Here is a 21,294-nt window from a genome sequence, read left to right on the forward strand (position 1 = left end):
GCAGACTTGGGATAAACCCGTCATAAAAAGCTACGCATAAGTGTTTAATGTTTCCAGTGTTATAATGCTGTCAGTTGAAAAGGACAGCACTTTATTTTTTTTTTGTGTTGGAAGCGCTTGTGCTATGGCTTCGCGAACGAAAAATCCACCACACGAATTTTCCCGTATCGGTCTACAGGAAAGCGTTTTCTAAAGAAAAGTAACCAACGAATTTGGCAAGGATCATTGAGAAAACCCATTGCGGAATGAACTACGCAATAGAAAATTAAAAAAATAATGTGAAATGGTGTTTAAAATAGAAACATTGTTGACTGACAATGCACAACAGCGGAGCGCCTGGAACAGCCTACAGAGCCTCTCCAGAAACTTACTGGAGACACTCTCTAAAAACCAAAGGGATTGTTAGCCCTGTTTTTAAGACTGCTCTCATGGCGCTGCTGCGTAAGCGACAAAAGTGTTTATTTGCCTGCAGTCCCTACTACTATTCATTCCTGAGCCGTTGGTGAGTACAGGTGTGACCGGCAAAACCATCCACACGAAAAAAATCGTTCACCGTTCGCTCTAGTTTGAAAACTGGCTAAACCGTCCGCCTCCCAAATCCATATTATACTGATTGTTGACGAAACTGATTGCCCCAAATATGCAGGGAAAATCGGTACAGTCGATATGTCGTTATCGAAAAAGTGCGAAAACTGAGAGGCAAAACCGTCTGGTGGACGGTTCTTTCGTCTGGCCGATTTTGTCGATTACATGGTCTTACACCGACAACCGTAACACGGTCCAAATCAGCTTCGTTCCTTAATCTCAGCGAGGTTTCGCTTGGTCATCGAGCCAGGAAATATCGCGCCGTTGAATGATGAACGTAAGCGAACACACCGGATGCGACAGCGCCGGTAGCGATCCTTCTAACCCAACCTTACTTTTCTTCAGGGGCGGACATTTGAGTCAAAACGGTATGGGTGAAAGTGACTGGGTTGGGAAGAATCTCGCAGTAGAATGTCTCAGTCACGATCGCACTCACGACGCTGACAGTCCCACCCAGGTATAGTCACGTTACGATTTACATGTGTGAATTCGGCTAAAAAATTAGGCTGCACTTGAGGCCCTGACTAATCGGTTGACTCTGCCAGACTCGGTCTCTCAATTTGCACCCAGTTCAGACTGAAACCCTTAAGTTTTCTTCCAGAAATCTACAGTTCTTAGTAATCTTCTTATTTCTTACCGTATATTGATTATGAGCTGTGTATTAGAAGGGAATTCCCGGTACGCCTAAAGATCTGTTGATTATGATAACTGCGTCAAGATACTCTGCGATTTCTCATAACAGTGCTGTTGCTCTTCTTGTGTAAAACAAAACAAAACTTGGTTACAGAAAGAGCTTCCAAAGTACAGCATAAAATATATCGAACATGATTGCTATGGTTCACCATAAATTATTGTTCTTTGATCCGAACTGACGTCTGGATTTGTGAGCCGGCATTCGAACTTTTTGGGTTTTCTGTATTAGAGAAGTCATGCATCTTAATTCATGAGTTCTTGGTATTTTTGGGACGGAATTTTCTTTGATTTATTTGAGAGCGATGTAGAATCAAAAATTAAGTATGCTTTTAAACAATAATACGTGCATTCACAAACGGGAAGAAGGCGCAAACTGGCAACACGTAGCTGCAATGATTAACCAGATAAACAAACACAACGGTTACTACGTTGTAAGTGCTTCCGTGTAGGCGCACTGATGTACTCTAGTGATAAGGCATGTAACATGGTGCTTTAGTAAACAGCCACTCCATACACACGTGACACGCCGCTGCGGCCTGACCGGGTTTTCTGTGAATGAGTGAGATACAAACTGCGTCATTTCCCGTCATTTTTATTTCGCTGTGAATCGAGACTGTTTTCCGGTAACCCATATGTCGCTGTAACTGTCGCCATTGTACCATTTGGTCCACCGTGATAAGATTGAGAAAATGTGTGTTACGAATGGTGCGTTGCAAACGTGTCACACTGAACAACAGTGACGGCAGCGTGAACAAGGCTTCCGCTGATTGGTGGCGTTGGTGACTGCGTTTCCGCTAGTGTTGTAACGCAATGTAGCCTAATAGTAAATTACCAATACGCAGTGCATTTCTTCACGGGAGCAAACTACAGTAGAGCAGAACGCTATATAAACTGGCCAATTTTGTGGTGTTTATATCGGTATTTTACTTGTTTTGGTTGTTGGATTGTGCCGGTTCTCACTTTTTACCAGAGTACGCGTTCAGGGCAGGAAGTAGGTCCTTTTCTACGCTTTCCTCTGTCAGTGCACCTGTCTTATTTGCGAATGTGCGCTGACAGCGGAAGGCCTAGAAGCTGGCCATTTTGGGCTGCTTTACAACTGAACGCTGCCAGTGCTAAGAAGTATTGCTATATGTAATCGAAAAAACTTGATGACAAACGACATTTGGACAAGAAAACACTTTCGGTCTGGCTACTTCCAGTTAACGAAAATTTCAAAGAGAAAGTTGGGCGCGGAAAATTTATGGCGGCGTTTCTTAGAAGGCTGTCCGAACACCTTTTGGCCGGTTATAGTTGGGCATATGCATACAGGATGCAAGCAAAATAAATAAGTTATGTGCAGACAGCGAACATTGATAATTAAGCGTTATCCAACACTAGATTAGCCGTACAGTACGTGCTTCTGATAGAGGATAGAGAAGTGTTAATATTATGTTGCGCAAATGTTCTACTCTAGGCTATCATCACAGTCCATGTATTCGGTACATGTATGATGTATCTGTATAATAAACTGCATTCTGCAGTAAACAGAAAAATGATGCCGGTATGAGTCGTTTTTATCACACTATTAGCACAACTGATTTCACAGCCGGAACTCACCTGTGGACGCTGACAGCCAGTTGCTCCGCCTGGTTCCGGGTTCCGTGCAAAGCGTGGTTGTTGTTGTGTTCAACCACATTAGAGGAGAAGAGCCGCACTTCTTATTTTACTTTGATTGGCTCAGCTTTACTGTCTCTGCGGCGACGGTACTCACCCGAAGAGAATTTAAGAGGAGCATGAAAAAAATGTCATAGGAGCAATCTTAAGAGCCAAAAAAAGATTACCTATACTTACAAAAGATTAATGTTATTACTACCCATTATTCTTACAGAATTATGAAGAACTGCAACCTTTCGTAAGAAGATAAGCACGAGTAGCTATTTCACGGACAGCTAACGCCGATTATCCTACGATTTTGGTTTTCCATCAATAACAACCAAAGACAGAACAAAATTTGAGGAATCGTAGCGAATTCAATAATAAGTCGAGCGGTTTCAGCAAATTTGTGCGTCACTTGATGGGTGTGGTCGCTGGGAACGTTCCGTCCGGTTTACATTGTAGTATATACACAGGAGATTATAATGCCACATAAATACAAGGCGCATTATTTGCTCTTAACCTATTTTACAGGAGCTCCCGGCGACCACGTTATGCATCCGTACGGATATGACGATACTACATCCTGTACAGGATGCCATTCACAATACTGGTATGGATACGGCGATACTTGTACAAAACGATAAAAAAATTAGTGTCGTTATATAGCCTGGAATGTCATACAGTACAGTACGTCTAAGCCGTGTAATAAACACCGTGGAATATTTGTGGGTCTTCCGTCATAGCTTAGAGCGTTGTTCGACGATGTCATTTAGCATAACAATGCGAATACGTTGTCGGAGATTATACGGAGTCTGACGTTCCAACAACAGTGTTCGATGAAACTCCGTACCCGGACGGTGCCTCGAACGTGATCTTACGTTCGAGGATGACGAAATGTCATCAGTGATTGACTGAACTGAAAATGCTATATAAACTGGACACTAAAGGCTTCTCTTGCGAACAGATATGTTTTCTGTCTAAACATAATTTTCGGTAAATATCTCCCGGCATCGAGCATATAGTCTAGTTATAGCGCTGGATTCGTCTGAACTGGAATTTTTCCCAACTTTTTCTTATGCAACATGAATACGGTCGGCGAATTTAGTTTCAAAGCTGTGCAGGGAATAGTTTCAATTCATTTTGCGGAAATCGGAAAGCAGTCATTCAGCTGGTTTGCTTCTGTACCATCCTGTGCCAGGGCTCAAGTCTGATTAATTCTATAGTGTGCGCTGGCAGAGGGAGGCCCAGAAGAAACCGGGGATACAGAAAATGGCGTACGTTACGGTACGTAGCATGACATTCGTGCCGCAACAACTTGATGATTGCTCAGTCGAACAAAACGCAATTTGACACAGGAATAATAATTATGGTATCACCTTTGGTCAGCTTAAACAGTGGGTGGGCAGAGCGCATCAGAAAGCGCTTCCTCATTGGACGATTCATCCTAAATAATTACAGCAGCTGATGTACAGACTTTCCGTGATATTTTTAATTGCATGTACGCGTAAATTCGCATTAAACAATTTAAAGGTTTTTAGATACCTAACCTATACTGGTGATGCAAAATACAGTATTGCCCATGCTGTAATCTGCAATAAGACAATGTAAATGTTGGTTGTTTCTTTAATGTGTGATCAGTTATTTTTTAATGTCCATCTGCGCAGGCTTGTTGTTATTTTATTGGCTATTGCCTGAATAAAACTGTTACTTAGTTTTATGTAAATGTGCAATGCGATCAATCAAGCAGTAATCAATCGTAGTGCGATGGCTCAGTTGTCAGCCGGAAAAAAATCGAAAATTGTCACCTTTGGTTTTCGGATGCTATTTACATAATTATTATCGTATGCATACCTTTTACTCGTAGTCGTGCATAATAGTTTTTCTCCGGTATTCACTTTTTATAAAGTGTTTTCCCATTTCAGTTGAATATAGTGTTAAACTGTCACATACCTACTGAGTTTGTACTGCAACAGGAACTGATTAATAAACGTAGCCGGAGGTTTGGAGGAGACGCACTTACGATTAATACTCTACTTATACGTAATTCGGGATTCGTATTTCTTTGAGTTTGAATACTTTTTGGCGGCTTAGGTTACCACTTACAAATGGGTGACAAATGTAGAATAATACGCAAAGCTCGACAAATCAGTAATCGCATTAGTGAAAACAGAAGTTACGTCAGCCTACAAGCCGGGGCTTGCATCGTAGTATTTAATTAAAATAATGCACATGCGTTCAATAAAAATACAGTAGCTCATTTAAAAGTGTAACATTTTTATAATCGTAGAAAAATTATCGGAAACCATATTTCAGATTATTTAGTAATCGCGCAGACCGTATCTTATTAATTGCTCATAATCCCTATGTGACAACTTGCAAAATCATAGTAGTGCACAATACTAATATTCGCGTAGACTAAATTGCGTAAAATCTTATTGCAACAGAAAAAATTTTACCAAGTAAACGACATCAGTAAATACTCTACCTCAGAAACTGCTACATCGCTAAGTTGTGCAGAGCAACAAATCTCCGCGCAACATCACCGGCCAACTGTGTTGCCTCAAAATCTGACAAGTGCACTCTTTGATACCTCCATTACCCCGGCACTGCATCTGACCAACCATCACAACAATAGACTTAAAGTGTTCTTTCTATATGTATCGAAATATGTGGTTGATTTATAGGTCTGACACACTTTTCCCGCCGGCCTGCTGCAACAAATGCCGCGGCTGATAATTTGCGGTTTTTACTACCTGCAATTGTCGGCAAAGAACGCCTCACTTCACCGGCTGATGCATAACACACATAGCTACACACAAACACAGTCATATGCACAGAATCACCGTCCACTCATCCGCGTAGTGGCCTTCTTCCATCGGGTGAAACCTTAGATTTGTTTTCTGTAGCGCAAGCGCGGAGGCGATCGCGGTATATGTAATTAGCCGGTGTGTATACTGTCCATCCGCTGCCGCGCACACTTGATCAAGGTTGCGACCAATCGAAGAAACACAGCTTGCACAACACTACCGGCATCTGTTTCAGTTTTCGATCTTCGGTTATGTCAATCTGGGTCGACTGAATAATATTTTCGCGCTAAGCGGATTACGCGGAAGCGCTGTTGTGGTCAGCCACGTCGAAGAGAGGATGTTTATCCTGGATGATTTACAGGATGAGGCGGAAGATCTGCTGGATAATCGCTCCTGGGACCGGTACGATCAAACAAAATTTTGTACTGATTTTAGCATCTAATTTTTATTTAAAATTATTTTTGGAAATTTATCTACTGGTTGAAGTCTATTTCGCCGATAAAATTTTTACAAGCTTTGAATGTAAGCGTAAATGTCTTTCTATGATTGCCTTACAACGAATTTACAGGAAGTTTTCTGTTTATTTAAAACAAGCCTTTGTCGAATGCCGTGGACAAAGACCAGCTAATTTAGGCGGGAAATCGTAAGCCGGCTCGTGTAGTTCTTAAAATCGAATTTTTGTTATATCAGATCCACAGCGTCTTTCATGAACCCTTGTCGCAGTAAAACACAACTTGGAATTTAGAAGATCTTCATTTATACATAATAAAATACCAGTTTAAAACAACTGTCGGTTAATTGGCAAGTACAGCATTTATTGATGACGGTCAGCATGAGAATATTGTTGCAGGTCGACGCGGTCCCAGAGCAAGCAGCGCCGTGACCTGATCAACCGGGAGATCAACCATCTGCGCGAGCTCCTCCCCTTTCCCCAGGACGTCCGGCACCGTCTCTCCCAACTGCAGCTGATGGCCTGTATTTGTGTGTACCTGCGCAAGACCAGTTTCTTCGCTTACTGTACGTCGTTGTTGCGCTTATTTCCGATACAAACTGCTATTAACTGACCATTTAATTTTTATGCAGCTCTAAACGCGGCGCAACGCCTGAATGCGGCCAGGCGATTACTGACGTATTCCAATCAGCAGTTGCCCAGTTTGGACATTCCTTTAGCGACGGATTTTAGCAAAGTAAACAAAGTTTAGTAAAGTTTAGTATATTATAAACATTTATTTTCATAAAAACCGAGAACCTTTTGTCGGTAAATACAGTGTTAGATTAACTACATGTAAATGTATTAGCAATTTTACGTAATACGTAAATAATAACCGAACGAATTTATTTTTGAATAAACCCAGTTTTATGAATTCCATTTTTCCTTGTCTTTATAATAAAATTGGCAGATCATAAATAATCAATAAAAGCAGAAACTTAAAACTGTAAAGTGGCACCAGAACGCTTATTAGATTATGTAACCTATTTTTTATTAGAATATTATTTTAATATTTGTACTGATTTTACCTACAGTTCTTAAAATGTACGTAGACTGGTGATTAACTTTCGAATTTGTTTATTTTAATTTGCTTATTTGCAGGCGCTGAAATGCTCTGTATTATTGTGTGGTCAAGACGGGAAAATTCTCTTCATTAGCGACAACGCTGCCGACACAATGGGCCAGAACATGGTAAGGCATCAGTGATCGCCAGATTCGCAACAAAATAGCGGCCTTTCTCCGATCGGTTGCATCATCCGACGTCTGTCTGTCAATCAGCGCGCATCACTCGACCTTGATTAACCGCGCATTTATACGACCAACAGCCCTACACAGCAGCGTCTAGCGTAATAATGCAGGCGCGTAGTAGTTCCGGTTGCGGGTGAAAAGAAGACAGAGAACAGATAGAGAAGAGCGCGCGAGATGCTGCAAAACAGACAGACACAGCTGTAGCGAAACGGAACGCCACTGTTTTCTTCTTGAACACACTGGCTGGCATTGTACGTACGCTGCAGTGCTGATTGGTGCAATCAGCAATTAGCCGGTGTGTGTCAGCTGTGGGTTAGTGGGTCTCGGTCAGAAAGGAGAACTTGAGAGTGAGAGAGCAGGCGGAGGCGGACAGATATCCGATTCTTTAAGAGACAAATGAGACAACACATCAATGCCAAACCGCTGATGCGCATTACGGCTGAGAGGAGAAAAAATGATATGTATTAAGTGATTTTTCTTTTGGCCGGTGAACTAGAAACTTGAGAAAATGATGATCGCTCGGACGGACGCTGAGATGCGAGTTCCGATTACGCAACCGTTTTTTTTCATAATTACGTAACCGGTGAACTTGACAAAATCATCCAGAAGAAAACCGAGTTCAATTATTTAATTTAGCACTTGCAATTTTTGTAAAACTCTGCCTTTGAAATTGTTTTAACTTCAAAGTAGTAATTTGTGTCAAAAAGAAAAGTAATTCTTGGAACGCTCACAATTTTCCTAACTTAAAAAATATTACCGATTTAACCAAATTGATTAGCCCAATTTCGAATACAAATATCAGGTCTGCTTTGAATTCAGTAGCTTTAATAAAATTCGAGGAAATATCATACTGACTGATTTTTTAATTTATAACTGCACTGCAACATCAGTTATTAATTTCTTAATAGGAAGATTTACTATCGCATGGCGACACGCTCTACGATCTGATTGATCGCGCTGACCATTCATCCTTAAAGCAGCACCTCGACCCGGAGCGTTCCCGTTCAACGCCGCTGCAGTATAATCCCGCGTTTCCTCTAGTCAATACCGGCTTCGACTACAACCAGGAACGGACTTTCGTTTGTCGTATCAATTCCCCGCGGAATATGCGGCGTCAAGGACGCTTCGCCGAACAAAAGGTTGGCTTGACTTTACATTTGGATAAAAGTTGAATGCCCGGATTCTCTTGTGTGCACAAATTTAACAGATTTAATGGAGGAATTAACAAACTCAGGACTTTTAAATCAACTCACAGATTCGAAGGAATAAGTAATTTCTTTCACGTATATCTATAATGACGACGCTTTAGAAGAAGCCACGATAAGGCGTGCGTATACTGGTTAACTGCCGGTTAGCGTAGTGCAATGGCTACTCGCCATCTCGGAGACAAATTCTCTCAATGACTGCGTCAAAATTAAAAGTGATTTCGATTTTGTAAGATGAAACAGTTAAAAGTTTTTTTTAAAATGCGGAAATATCGCGTAGTTCTATATTTATGGATTAACTAACTCAGGTAGGCAAAATTTTCGATGATGAATTAGTGTACAAAATGAAATTACTTTTGTGTCATTGCGCCCCGTGCTCTGTCTTTCGTAATTTCAGCTGCTCCAAATAAAGTTTTGAAAGGTCGAATCGTACTGGACTACTGGCCACAATATACTGGCACAACAGCCTATACATAATTTTTTTACAGACTTTTACCACGTCCTCCAAGCTGGTCATCATATCCGGCAACTTCCTGCCGCTTCCCCACATCCGGCAACCACTGGACCTCCTGGCGCCCCGCCCCTTGGAGGGTCGTTCTCTACTAGCCACGGTGGATGCCCTGTTAACCGCGGAGAACCGAGAGAGCTTTATTAACGGCATCGGGGTGGGAAGGACGTTCAGTACGCTGCACCAGCTGGATATGAAGGTCATCGGGGCCAATCGACTGTAAGTTGGTACGTTCCGCGGCTCCTGACACTTTGTCCTCATAAAATGCGATGTAGAACGAAGGAGCATCTGGGATACGGATACCGCCGGCTTCTGGGCATGTCATGGTACCAACTGCTGCACTGGGACGATATGCACAGCGCCCACGCAGCGCATCAATTAGGTAACCGTTTAAATAGACACCAACGCATGCAAGTTAACGTAAGCGTTACTACAGCGGTACCGTATTACCAGAAAATTAAACGGCAGTAATAAACGTTATACCGGGCATTAAAGAAACATTAGTTCGTAATAATTATATCGCAGCAGCGAAGGTAATTTCACTTTTTGGGCTCGGCGTATTTGTTTTGTTTAATTTCGTTTATTACAGTGTGCAGCATGGATGATATCCAGAGCCATTCCGCCATGCTGCTTGTACGCATCCTCAGTCAGTCAGGAAAATGGATCTGGTGTCATGCAGTGCTGCAGCTCCTTAATGATCGCAGTATCCAGTTGAGTGCAATGACTAATAAAAAGCAACTGCCGGTGCCAGACACTATTGGTTTCAACCTCGAGAACACCGATCAGCTGGGGAAAAATCCTGAAAAAGCCGACGATGAAGAGAAAGAGACAGTGGTGTGCAATCGTATTCTCTGCACTTACCAAATGTTAAGGTATGGACAGCTCAATATATTTTAAATTTGTAGGATAACTGTATCAGCATCTATGTTTCACCTTAAAAACCCGAAAGGTAACGATGTAAAAAAACGGATTGCCGTTAAAATAAGCTTTCTCTGTACAACGAGGCTGCGAATTTAAATGGCTATTTAATAGGACCAACCCTCGTTCATTAATAAAAAATACTAGGCAAGTTGGATAAAAAAACGTTTGAATTTACAGCGAAAAAGAGCGGCGCGTACTCCAACAAAATCCGTGGATCTACGAAACCGACGCCATTGGGAAAGACCTCCACGAACCCATCCGCCCGGTAAAACCCGAAATAAAATCGTCCGTCCTCCACGACATACCATCCAACACCCCCAAATCTAAAAAATCAAAGGATAAACCCAAACCCGTGAAGCGGAAGAGCAAGGACCTACCGAATAAGCCCCCACCGCGGAAGCGCAGCCGTCCCAGCGTCCCCTCCCCTATCCCGATTTCCCCCATCAGCAACCAGGAAAACTGCGACACCCCGCCCAACCATCCGCTCCAATGGGAGGAGAACGGAAACCTGTCGTATTTAAATTATTTATTCCAATCGTCGACGTACACGCCGGAAAGCCAAGCAGCGCATTCGGAATCGTCGGGGTCCGCCGATGTGGAGCCGCTAATTAAGTTGCAGTTTGATGATTTTCTGGATAATACGAATTTCCTCGGTGCTACCGAGACGCTGGTGCCGCAGTTGTCGGATTCCGATTGGAATTATTTGGAGAATATTTTAACGGGGAATTTGAATGGTTTCCATAGACCGCGAGCAGAGGATGCGTGTCACCACGGTGGGCGGAGCGAGTGGAGCGGATCGGTGTCGGAATGCTCGGATCATCGGAACGAAGCGCTAGATTTACTGAAACTGGACGTCAAGAGCGAGAGCGATAAAGAAATACTGCTGTACGAATATGATCAGACAAACTGTTTTCTGCATACCGGTTCGTTGTATCATTTAGATGCAGCGTAGCATGAAAATTTCGCGAAATGAATATCGCTAGTGCTAATGTTGAAACAGCAGTCATTACGACGCCTTTATTACGCTGACATTTTTATAAATTCTACGGTCTCTCTGTTTAAATAACAGCGCTGTAATACTGTAAGTATGCATTAAATCAGTTGAAGACATAACATAATGTAATAACATAACATAATGTAATATTATGTAGAGATACTTGTATACTAAATATTACTATTAGTAAAGATACTCGTATACTTAGTAGTTGGTACTCATAATTATTGTTAATTGAAATTTATTATTTTGCGGCATCATACTTTCACAGTAGGTCAACAAGACTACGTCTTATTTTGTATTGCTATTCATTTTGCTATGCATGCCAATCGCAAGAAATCCAGATAGCATAACTTCACATATTATTGCTGTGGTGTTTCACAATTTGGTTTTACTTCTTTGCGGCTCAACAGTAAAAAAGCTTCCTTCGCTCTGACTTCGCCCGTACTGAATGAATTCCGTCGTTTTGTATTTCTTCCCTGTACCATTGTTTAACAATCTTCCTACGCACAGCTCAAAACGCAAAAATATGTGGGACTGTTGACCCAAACGCTGCCAGGGAGTGTGATTAATTCCGAATTTCTTACTGCTCTATCCTGCATTCGTCCATATTGAGAACGTTGGTACGTGCTGCATCGGTAAGCTCACTACATAACAAGGTAAGCATCGTGCTTTGGTTGCGGGTTCTGTTCGTATTCAAAGTCGATCGGCACAGTGCGTCTGCCTTCACTGGATATAAGGACGATTTCATATCATTCCAAAAAATAGTCCCATTATTTTTTGATGCGTACATAGTATTCTCGCGAATTCGGTCGGTATGCGTTCGTGTTCTGCCCACCTTATCCGCTCCGTATCCATTAAGCGTCTCTCTGCAAAGATCCCTGTATTCCACCGGTATTCTTACTAAGAAAACAGGTTAACATGGAGGAATACCGATGGATACAGGCAGACACGATGATGAATACCGTTGGAAGACGCGGGAAATACTATGAATGCGTTTCGACAAATAATTGGTCGAATTGTTGAAGTGGTACGTAATGAGCATTAGGTATTCACTGCGCGCGTTCGTGCGACGGGCGGCGGTGTCCCGATCAAAATTGTTCACTGACCACCTAATAACGCGTGGGAATACTGTTGTTGAGACCGCTTTTTGTTGAGTAATACTTGTCGGGTATTGCGCTCGTATGTAAATGGTAAGCAGTCATTTTGTGTTGGTCATCGCCTTCCACCTTATCCATAAAGTTTTATTCCTAATGATTACTGGTGCTTGCAGCTTTACGGTTTTTTTTTGTTTTATAAAATACACGAGAGAAGTCGGTTTCGTGCCGTGTGCCATTACTGTCATGTGTTTGCTCGGAAACTGAGCACCGAAACCGGTAGACGAGAATGAAAAATAAGTTTGCCTTGCGGCGTAGTTCCGCTTTCATGACGAAAGTTCCAAACGCCGCTCAATCTCCATTAGAATAATTATTCGCGTAGCATAATGTGCATTGTGCTACCGCTGCTGAAAATGATATCATTCACTGGCTGATGAAACTAGCAGTCTAGAAGCGTCATGCGCCGTATTGTGAGCTTCGTTCGGCGATTTTCAACCGTGCCACGTTCAAAAGTCTACCATGTGCGCGAATCGCTGTCGTTCACGTTAACGCAACTACTGTTGCTTGACTGTTGCGGCTTTCGGTACATTTTGTTCTGAGCAACTCTATGCATTATTTTTTGCAACGGCAGTAGAACGGTTACCGTAATTCGTACGCTGATTCCACCGCTTATTCGTACGTTACCAACGATAAAACGAACGCTCCGTGTGCTGCCAGGTACGGCGCAATTATTTAAAAAGAGCGAGTCGTATGGTTTTGGCATTCATAAGCGCTAAAACCATTCATCCCGGTTGATATCATAGTGCGGCGTAAAGATAACTGAACGGTGCTAGAGAAATTCTCCTGTATCGGTAGTGTCAAGTTCTCTATCTTATATACTAGCACGATGGACCTTAAGATCAATATGGAATCCCCATCTTTTGATGCAAAGGACGAACATCTAACTGCTACACCAGTGCACGGTAACATAGCCAACATTCGCTTTAAGAAATGGAAGGAATCCCTCCAGAGGTTACTCGAACGGTTAAGGAATATTATTGTTGGCCAACTGGAAAAGTGTCGCCGGCTTGGTGTGGGTGCTGCCACCTTCTGGTCTACCTGCGGAATTTATTCCTGAGACTTTTCCGCAGACCGATGATGCTGACCTGGAGGGATATTAGCATTAGACTTTTTTTCTGTGCGTGGTACGCAGGTTTCACTTACTTGGCAATATATCTGGCACACAAGCGTGACAAGCATGACGACAGCTCTCTGATTGTAATTTTGGCGTTGGTTTCTCCTTACTTGTTTTACGTGGGGTTCATTCTGTGCAACTCACCCACCACAGTCCTCGACGTTCTTCAGGATTTCGTGGTTGTATCACCTTCTTAGTTGTACGCAAATATCGAGAAGGCTCGCTCAGGTACATCTTATTGTGAAAAAATAAATTCGGGCCGAAACAATTGAGAGGCTTCGTATTAGCGGTTACTGTGGTGCCAAGTCGAAACAGCACCCGCCCGTACAGTGAGTTACATGCTAAACGGATACGACTCACTGTAAAAAAAAGTTCTGTTTCGACTTGGCACCACAGTACTATTTATTGCCGATATCAACAAGCTTAAATTGCTATACACTCTGTAATTAATGTTAACTGATTTTCATTGTTTTTTAACAGGAAGAACAAAACTGATATTGAGCCCCGTATAAAAATTGCTTGCGTTTCGACACTTTGATCTGTGTGAATATCGATAGACCTTACGGTTTTAAATGACACTGTACTTACTGCAATAATTCGACTTGCTGCGTATTCTAACGTCGAAAAAAAGCGTGCATGAGTATTCGCTTATTTCAATATTTATCAATTTCAGGCCAGCCTTGGCTCGGCTGGGAGATGGATTGCCACCATACGGTAAACGACGGAACCGAATATGGGTTAATTTGTACGACATGGAGCGGTAAAGAGGAATTCAAATGTGTTGATGTTAAGGAGATATCCGCTTCGCGGCTTCCAAGCATCGATGAACTCAACACCCTAAAGGTTACCTTAATTCAAATGTCGAAGACATTCATCTTTGCCGATAGCATAACGGGGAAAGAGTTCCAAAGGAAGAAACAAAACTTCCAAGAAGCCAACCGCTGCCGCGATGAAAATTATAACTTAAAAACCATTTTTAATCTTCCCGGATTCCAGGAGACAATGATAGTTTCAACGGATACTACGTTAACTCGACCGTTCTTTTTCCGCAGCTGGTTGTATGTTTTAGCAGTTTTCTTGTTTCTGGATATGCCTTATCTGTACATCTGCAGTCTGTACTGGTCCAAAATTGTTAGGTACAGCTTCATAATACAGTTTGGGAAGCCGCTGGACATGCCGGCTCAATAATCTCCGACGGCGACCGTCGCTTATTGTGCCAAACTTGGTTACTAATTTGTTGCCGGCAGTTGTTCTTTTTGAATTAAACGCGAATAGAAAACTGTTCTATGACTGATAATTAATTCAAACCATTGCTGTATATGTGTTAAAACGCATTTAGGAGAACCGAAGCTCATTAAAAATTTGAGATTTCTGAAAAGTGCCCATGACAGAACCGCATATGTTTTATTGAAAACTGTTCTATTGAAACGGTGTTCACAAAACATGGGAGTTTTTGCATATCGTGTTGTCTGGTGTCATTTAAATATTAAACAATAAACTCAAATAGTGTATCGTACGTTGCAGCGCCTCTTCCGTTCCAACCGTTAACGATGAAATTACTGTACATAGCTCCTCAACGCTGTATTCAATCGTGCATGTTCAAAAACACATCACAGGCTGAATACTGCAGTTCATTCTAAGAAAAGTGTTACTAGCATGTTTTTCGCTTCATTTAATTTCTACCCACCCACTGCCAACTTTATGCCGTGCAAAGGGCCAGTTTCCGTAATAAAGCTACCTAGTACGTTGCAGCGGCAACGCTTGTTTTTGAATTGAAAAAAACAAGTGTTGCCGCTGCAACGACCCTTTAAATTATCCAGGTACATCGGTATGTTTATTGTCTTTGAGACATATAGTATGAGTCACATCTTTGATGCATTCACTCGTCGTGAAGAGGAAGCGTCTAGAATAATGGAAATATTCTAGTGAAGTCGCTTACAACGATCTGTATGGATGAGAAGATTGCTCAAATAAATCCTGCCCCAGCGCACGGTTTGATGGAAAGGAGGACAACTTTTGCCGAAAGGTGAAGGATCTCAAAGAATTTCTGTACGATAAATGCAGCAAACTTATGCATTCCTTTACGCCTTAAAAATCGTACTTTAATAATTCTATATTAAATCTACTGACTTATTTTTGACACGACGGTACCCATTCATTGTGACCACGTCGGGCTTTATACTTTATTAACTGTTTCACCAAAGCCATCACTAGATCCTTATTCTGCTAATTGCATACTTTTTTCAAACTTGTGCCAGCGACACCATTTACTAACTGCTGTTAAGTTTCTCCTTGTGTGTAACAGAATTGCGCTTGGTGCACCATCTTTGACGATAGCTGTGAGCGCAGGCTCAATAGGGGTGCAGCATATTACGGCACATTATAATTAAGCAACCAAGTACTCGTACTACAGATGTCTGTACATGCATATATATAGTGGTGTTACGTGTATGGTCTGCGAGCTGCTACGCAAATATACTAAGTTTTTTTTGCTAATGCCGCTACCAGTCATAAAAATATGTTTCATTCTCCCTCCTGGAAATACTCTGTAGATAATTGGTTGAAAAACTGGACGATGGAATGCTACCATATGGAGTGCGTGGACGGATGGATTAGAAGAAGCACTACATGGAGCGGTGAAGAGCAGTTCAATTGCACAAAAATCAAGGACATTTCCGCTCCGTCACCCCTTGCTACTACCGATGAACTGAATTCCCGGAAGGTGATTTTGGTTCACTTCTCGAAAGAGTTTGCCATCGCCGATGGCGAGACTGCTGACGCGTTCTTCTTGAGCAAACAAATTTTTCGGGAGGTTAATCGCGGTCGCGATGCCCTGTACGAGTATGGCATGAAGACAGTTTCCAAACTTCCCGAATTCCAGGAGATAATGATAGTATCATCGGATCCCACGTTAAAAGAGCCGTTCCTGTTCTGCAGTTGGTTGTACTGGTTGGCGATGTGCTTGTTTATGGATCTGCCTTATTTGTACCTTTGCAACCTATACTGGTCAAAGGTTACCGAGTACAAAGTGATCAAACAGTTGGGAACACCGGTTAACCAGTGGACTTGGCTGATACATCTTCATTTTCGACTTCGCAACCTTTTTTCGTAAATCGGTCTGCCAGGAATAGAAAATCTTGTTCCTTACGGTGCACCAATAATTTCTTGTGCCGGCATTATGCTCGCAGTATGCGCACGATTACCTACAAAATTTCGATGATGCAACCATTTAAAGAAGCCTCTACACCGCACCGTAACGCGGCCAATACCCACTAACAAAATGGACCCGAGTATCAAAAAAACCCTTTGGTTGATTAGCCAATACAGATAATTCTTCCGGGGCCCGCCGTTACTACCCTGGTGGGAGATTGTCGTGAGCTTAGTCCTCTATGATTATCATGTACGTACAGTGTATGATTATCAACGGCTTGCACCGCTTGCACCACAATATTGCACAGAAATACAGCAGCATGGTTCTTGAATCTTGATGTTCCATTTAACGTGTGCGTTCCCCCGTGGGAGGAGGCATCTGCCGGGCATGACACTGGTGCACCGTGATCAGGCGGCTGTAGTACATACCTGTCTTTGGGACAGGTGTTGTCGAACTCATTAAAAAAGGGCGCTTTTGCGCGGGTGTCGAACTCGTTGAAAGAGGGCGCTATTGCAAAGAACTTCCGGCAAATAACCATAGAAGTATAAAATATAAATAGAAACGAGATTTGTCTGAAGCTGTAGCTGACCAGGTCTTTTTTATTTTTGTTTTGTTGGGCAGTGTGCTCTTGAAACTCGATCGGGGTTATCGCATTTGGTAGTGCGTTCACGTTTGTATTTTTTAAGGCTAAGGCTATTTTGCCGCAGTAGGAACAATATGCGGCACTATAGCTGGTTGACTATTTTGCCGCACACTGCGGCTCAGTAGCCATAGGCTATTTTGCCGCAGTTCGAGCGGCAAGGTAGCTGGTTAGCTATTTTGCCGCAGATTGCGGATCGGTAGTTTTTCGTCACTTGGTAACCCATTTTGTCACAGCTCGCGATTCCTTGGTAAAACCAACTGAATCTACGCTGTTACTAATTTTGGATATTTGAATCTTTGGATATTTAGGATGATTGTTGTACTCGCACAAATTTGCCCTCTTGACGGTAGAAAAAATTAATAAGAGGCGCATCAACGGCTTGCCGTGCACATTCGCGCGCAGCGTGCTGTAAAGAGTAGTAAGTGGATGCTATCTGCTGCCATTTTGATACGACAAATTTCTTATAACAGCTGGTAAGTGAATAGTACTAAATTCCTCCTAGCAGTTTTACCGAAACCGGCATCGGTGGGGCGGGCTTAAATAATTGTTTTAAGAAATAAAATGCATATGGCAGAGTTTCCGAACATGTTCACCCATATTTTTATCAAAGAAGCAGCGGCAATGCGCTGCACACAAGAAAAGGCTTTACATCTGCAGACTTTAGGAATCGCATTGCGCGCACACACACACAGGTGCATTACATCTTTGCGTAATGACTGTGCTATCTACGCCAGGAGAGGGCAGACTTGGGCCCGCGTGCCCGTCAGCTGTACTGGTTTAGACTGGGAAAATTTGTTGTTTTGAGGATGATCATAAGGAATCAGACCAGATCACACCTGAGTGTCACCGCAGAAATGCTTTGTTTAGCATGTTATTTGCCGCTTTGATATAGCCTTGCTCCCCACTCTTCGGTGTACAGTGTATGCCGCTGTATAATATACTATAACTTTCACTGGCGGTTGTTTTCAGTTCTTCGTTCCAGTGAGCCGGCCAGCAATACATGTACACGTCAATAAATTTAATTTTTGTTGTACATAATAAATTGGCATCGACAAAATTTCTTTCTTACTATTGACCTAAGAAAACTTCTTTCTTCTAAAACTTCTTTCTTACTTTTGGCCACATAAAAGTCCTTTCTTCCAAAAGTTCTTTCTTACTTTTGACATTGGCCTTTTTGACAAGTTCCTTGTATACAGTGTTACGCGTTAATGTGTACAGTACTTACTATACTCGTAGTTATTTACTGTTGCGACTTGGTGAAGACGTTACAATAAGGCGATTACAATGTCCCTGCTTTCCTTTTTCCACGGTTTTATTTTGGAAATTTTTCGAAAATTAGGTAACTACATAGTACATATTAATGTATGTGAGTTTAGTTTCATGCAAACAGCCAAAAGAGTAGTCCAGCCATCAGACGGCGGCAAAATAGCTGACAAGCTGAACACCCGCAGTTTCCGGCAAAATAGCCAACAAGCTAACTGGCCGCAGATACTGCGGCAAAATAGCAAAAGGCTATTTTGCCGCAAAAACTGCGGCAAAATAGTCACTCCGATTTTTTAACCCGTGGATGCTGTACTTGTGTTACTGTCTGAACCTCCGCAGCATCAGCGCTATTGAAAATTTCGTTGTCCTATCGCCAGCTGCACTATACCAGATTGTCGACACCGTCCGAACGGGTATGTAAGTGTTTTAAATGCCCTTTCATTCGCTTTCCGTAATGTACGAGTATAATACCGGATATTAGGTTATTTGGTACATAACTACATTCGCTCTGCCGCGTGCGTATACCGTACAGTAATTATCGAGTTTGCCCCTCTCCTGGCTAACAGTTGAATACATGCATCGGGATGCTGTTGGATCATTTTCACAGCTCAGTAGTTGTCGCACAATTTAGCTTAGTCTGTTCTCAACACACCGTCAAAGAACCTGTTGACACCATGCAAGATATTGTATTATGCATAACTATCCACCTTACAGGGACTTCATAAAATAAAGATGTTAACACTCATAGCCGATAGCGCCATGCGTACCGATGGATATCTGTCAAGCATCATTTTTTGAACTCCAGTGAAACTACCGTACAAGCCCGTCCTGCTTCCCTTTGACCGCTGCATGCGCGACGCAGTGAATAGCGCACAGTAAGGCTACATTTTATCTACTCTACGAATAGGTGGCTTTATTTCAAACTTGTACAAGCAAATGCCATTTACACTTAAACTCAAATATCGAATAGCTAGAACAATAAAACAACTCTTCAAGCTCTTTTGAACAACCAACAGTTCCCAGGACAGAAGCGGCATTTCCACGCTGAATTTCAACACTAATACGCTGCCACAAAAAGTCAGTAGCGCGCACTTCTCCTGTTTGACCTTTTATGCGTCGACCAACTTCATTTATGAACTGACGGGTACTGGCGCCGCAACTTCCCATAGTCTCCAAGGACACCGGTTGGAAAAAATAACGATCAGTCAGTTCCTCGTAATTGCGCCTCTTTCGCTCTTCCGCGTCTTCTGCTGCCGAACCCGCTGCTTCTGATGAGCCGGCGATGTACGATATAGCAAATGTGTCGCACACCGTCACATCCCAAATCAAAGGGAGACCGTTCTTCCAAGGAAAAAAAGACAAACCGTCTGGGCGCTTCCCATTTGACCTGCACAGTCCAGGAGGCTCCAAAATAGTCGGACTTTGCCGATCCCAGGCTGCGCTGAATAAGGCTGTTCTGCTTGCGTGACGCCTGAATCTTCCCTGACTTTTAAACATGACAAACCATGCAAACCTTGCATGTCAACTGTTTCACCGCATCGACACTTGTGCTGCTTACAAATCGGAGCTCCCATACGTAAAGCTACTCTACAGTCTACACTGGATGCATTGGCGTAGAGCACACAATCTGAATTGTCATTTATTACCTGTGGTACAACGGTTATGCAACAGCTTAAAACAACACAATTTTACAACATGAAAATTTCATTTAACTTTTCTGTTCTTCCATCGTTCCCAAACTGATGCAGCGTTTCCTCGTTGTATCACTAGTGACAGTCTTTGACGTTGAAATTCATGGGAACGTCTTTCGCCTGTGTGTTGCTCCAGTCGTTTGCCCACCTCTTTAATGACGCGCACACAATCTATCTCACAGTGAGTCTGCGGCTACCTCCCATGTACCGCAGTGGCATTAACGAATACCGGTAGTAGCGTGACGTGCCGAAACGCCTTGAATGGCTCAAGCCAACGTTTTTCATATACACATCCCGGTTATAGCGGTCAAAAGGTGGCAGGATGGGCTTGTACATGTTGCCCAATGCTATGATAATAATATTTGTATCATAGAACTTCCCAAACGACTAGTAGGTTCAAGGAGCCTGATCTGTGAGATGTAACTTTTATTGGTCAGAATTAATAACCGGTGTTAACTTCCTCGCAAGATGTTTTTCCGCATGGACGGGAAATAAATCGTGGTGTCCAAGTAATGTCTCCGTCTCGCTCTTCGGTTACTTAATATTCGTTTACTATTAAATCCTTATTAGCAATAAACTAAGCTAGTTTCTAGGCCAGCCATGGCTGGGCTGGAGAATGAAATCATTGAAATGCTACCACTACGAATTTGATGGTTCCGAGTATCACACAAGATTTGATACATGGAGCGGTGAAGAAGAATTCAGATGCACTGAAGTCAAGGACATTTCCGCTCCACTATCCCATACTATTGATCAGTTCAACTCCTTGAGAATGACGCTAATACACTTGTCGAAAGGGCAGGGGATAAAAGGTGGCACTGGCACCTGCCACTGGCAAGTGTCACCGGCAGTGGCAATTGCCACTACGCGTTCTGGCAAGCGATAAAAGGTGGCAATTGCCAAAAACAATAAAACGTCCACTTTTTCTGCAAAAAACGTCAGATTTTTTTAAATTTGGAGCAACTAATGTGATCCGGTTACCGGTATATCACTTCGACTCTTTCATTACTTGAACCTGGTTAGATCTGGTTAATTTGACAGATTTCTTAGGTTTCTTATTCTTGCTAAGGTTTTCGGAAGTCTTCTAGGCCCTATGCTTTCTAAGAGTGTATGCTATCTATATTTCACGGTTCAGATTTGTTTCAATAAATCATGATTTTAAAACAGAAAAAAATTGCTTATAATGCGC

General features: G+C 42.4%; 1 protein-coding gene across 1 annotated transcript; it reads left to right on the forward strand.

The window, feature by feature from the left end:
- The first annotated feature begins 5,698 nt into the window (after positions 1–5,698).
- LOC129591498 (PAS domain-containing protein cky-1-like) lies at positions 5,699–11,155 on the forward strand. Its single transcript, XM_055487170.1, has 9 exons — positions 5,699–6,122; positions 6,571–6,737; positions 6,804–6,907; positions 7,312–7,401; positions 8,367–8,597; positions 9,152–9,390; positions 9,447–9,553; positions 9,761–10,043; positions 10,270–11,155. The coding sequence occupies exons 1-9, from the start codon at positions 6,058–6,060 to the stop codon at positions 11,042–11,044; spliced, it is 2,061 nt and encodes a 686-aa protein (XP_055343145.1). The 5' UTR covers positions 5,699–6,057; the 3' UTR covers positions 11,045–11,155.
- The last annotated feature ends 10,139 nt before the right edge of the window (positions 11,156–21,294 follow it).

The sequence above is a fragment of the Paramacrobiotus metropolitanus genome, unplaced genomic scaffold, assembly GCF_019649055.1.
Source record: "Paramacrobiotus metropolitanus isolate TYO unplaced genomic scaffold, Prichtersi_v1.0 Parri_scaffold0000046, whole genome shotgun sequence".
Lineage (NCBI taxonomy): Eukaryota > Metazoa > Tardigrada > Eutardigrada > Parachela > Macrobiotidae > Paramacrobiotus > Paramacrobiotus metropolitanus.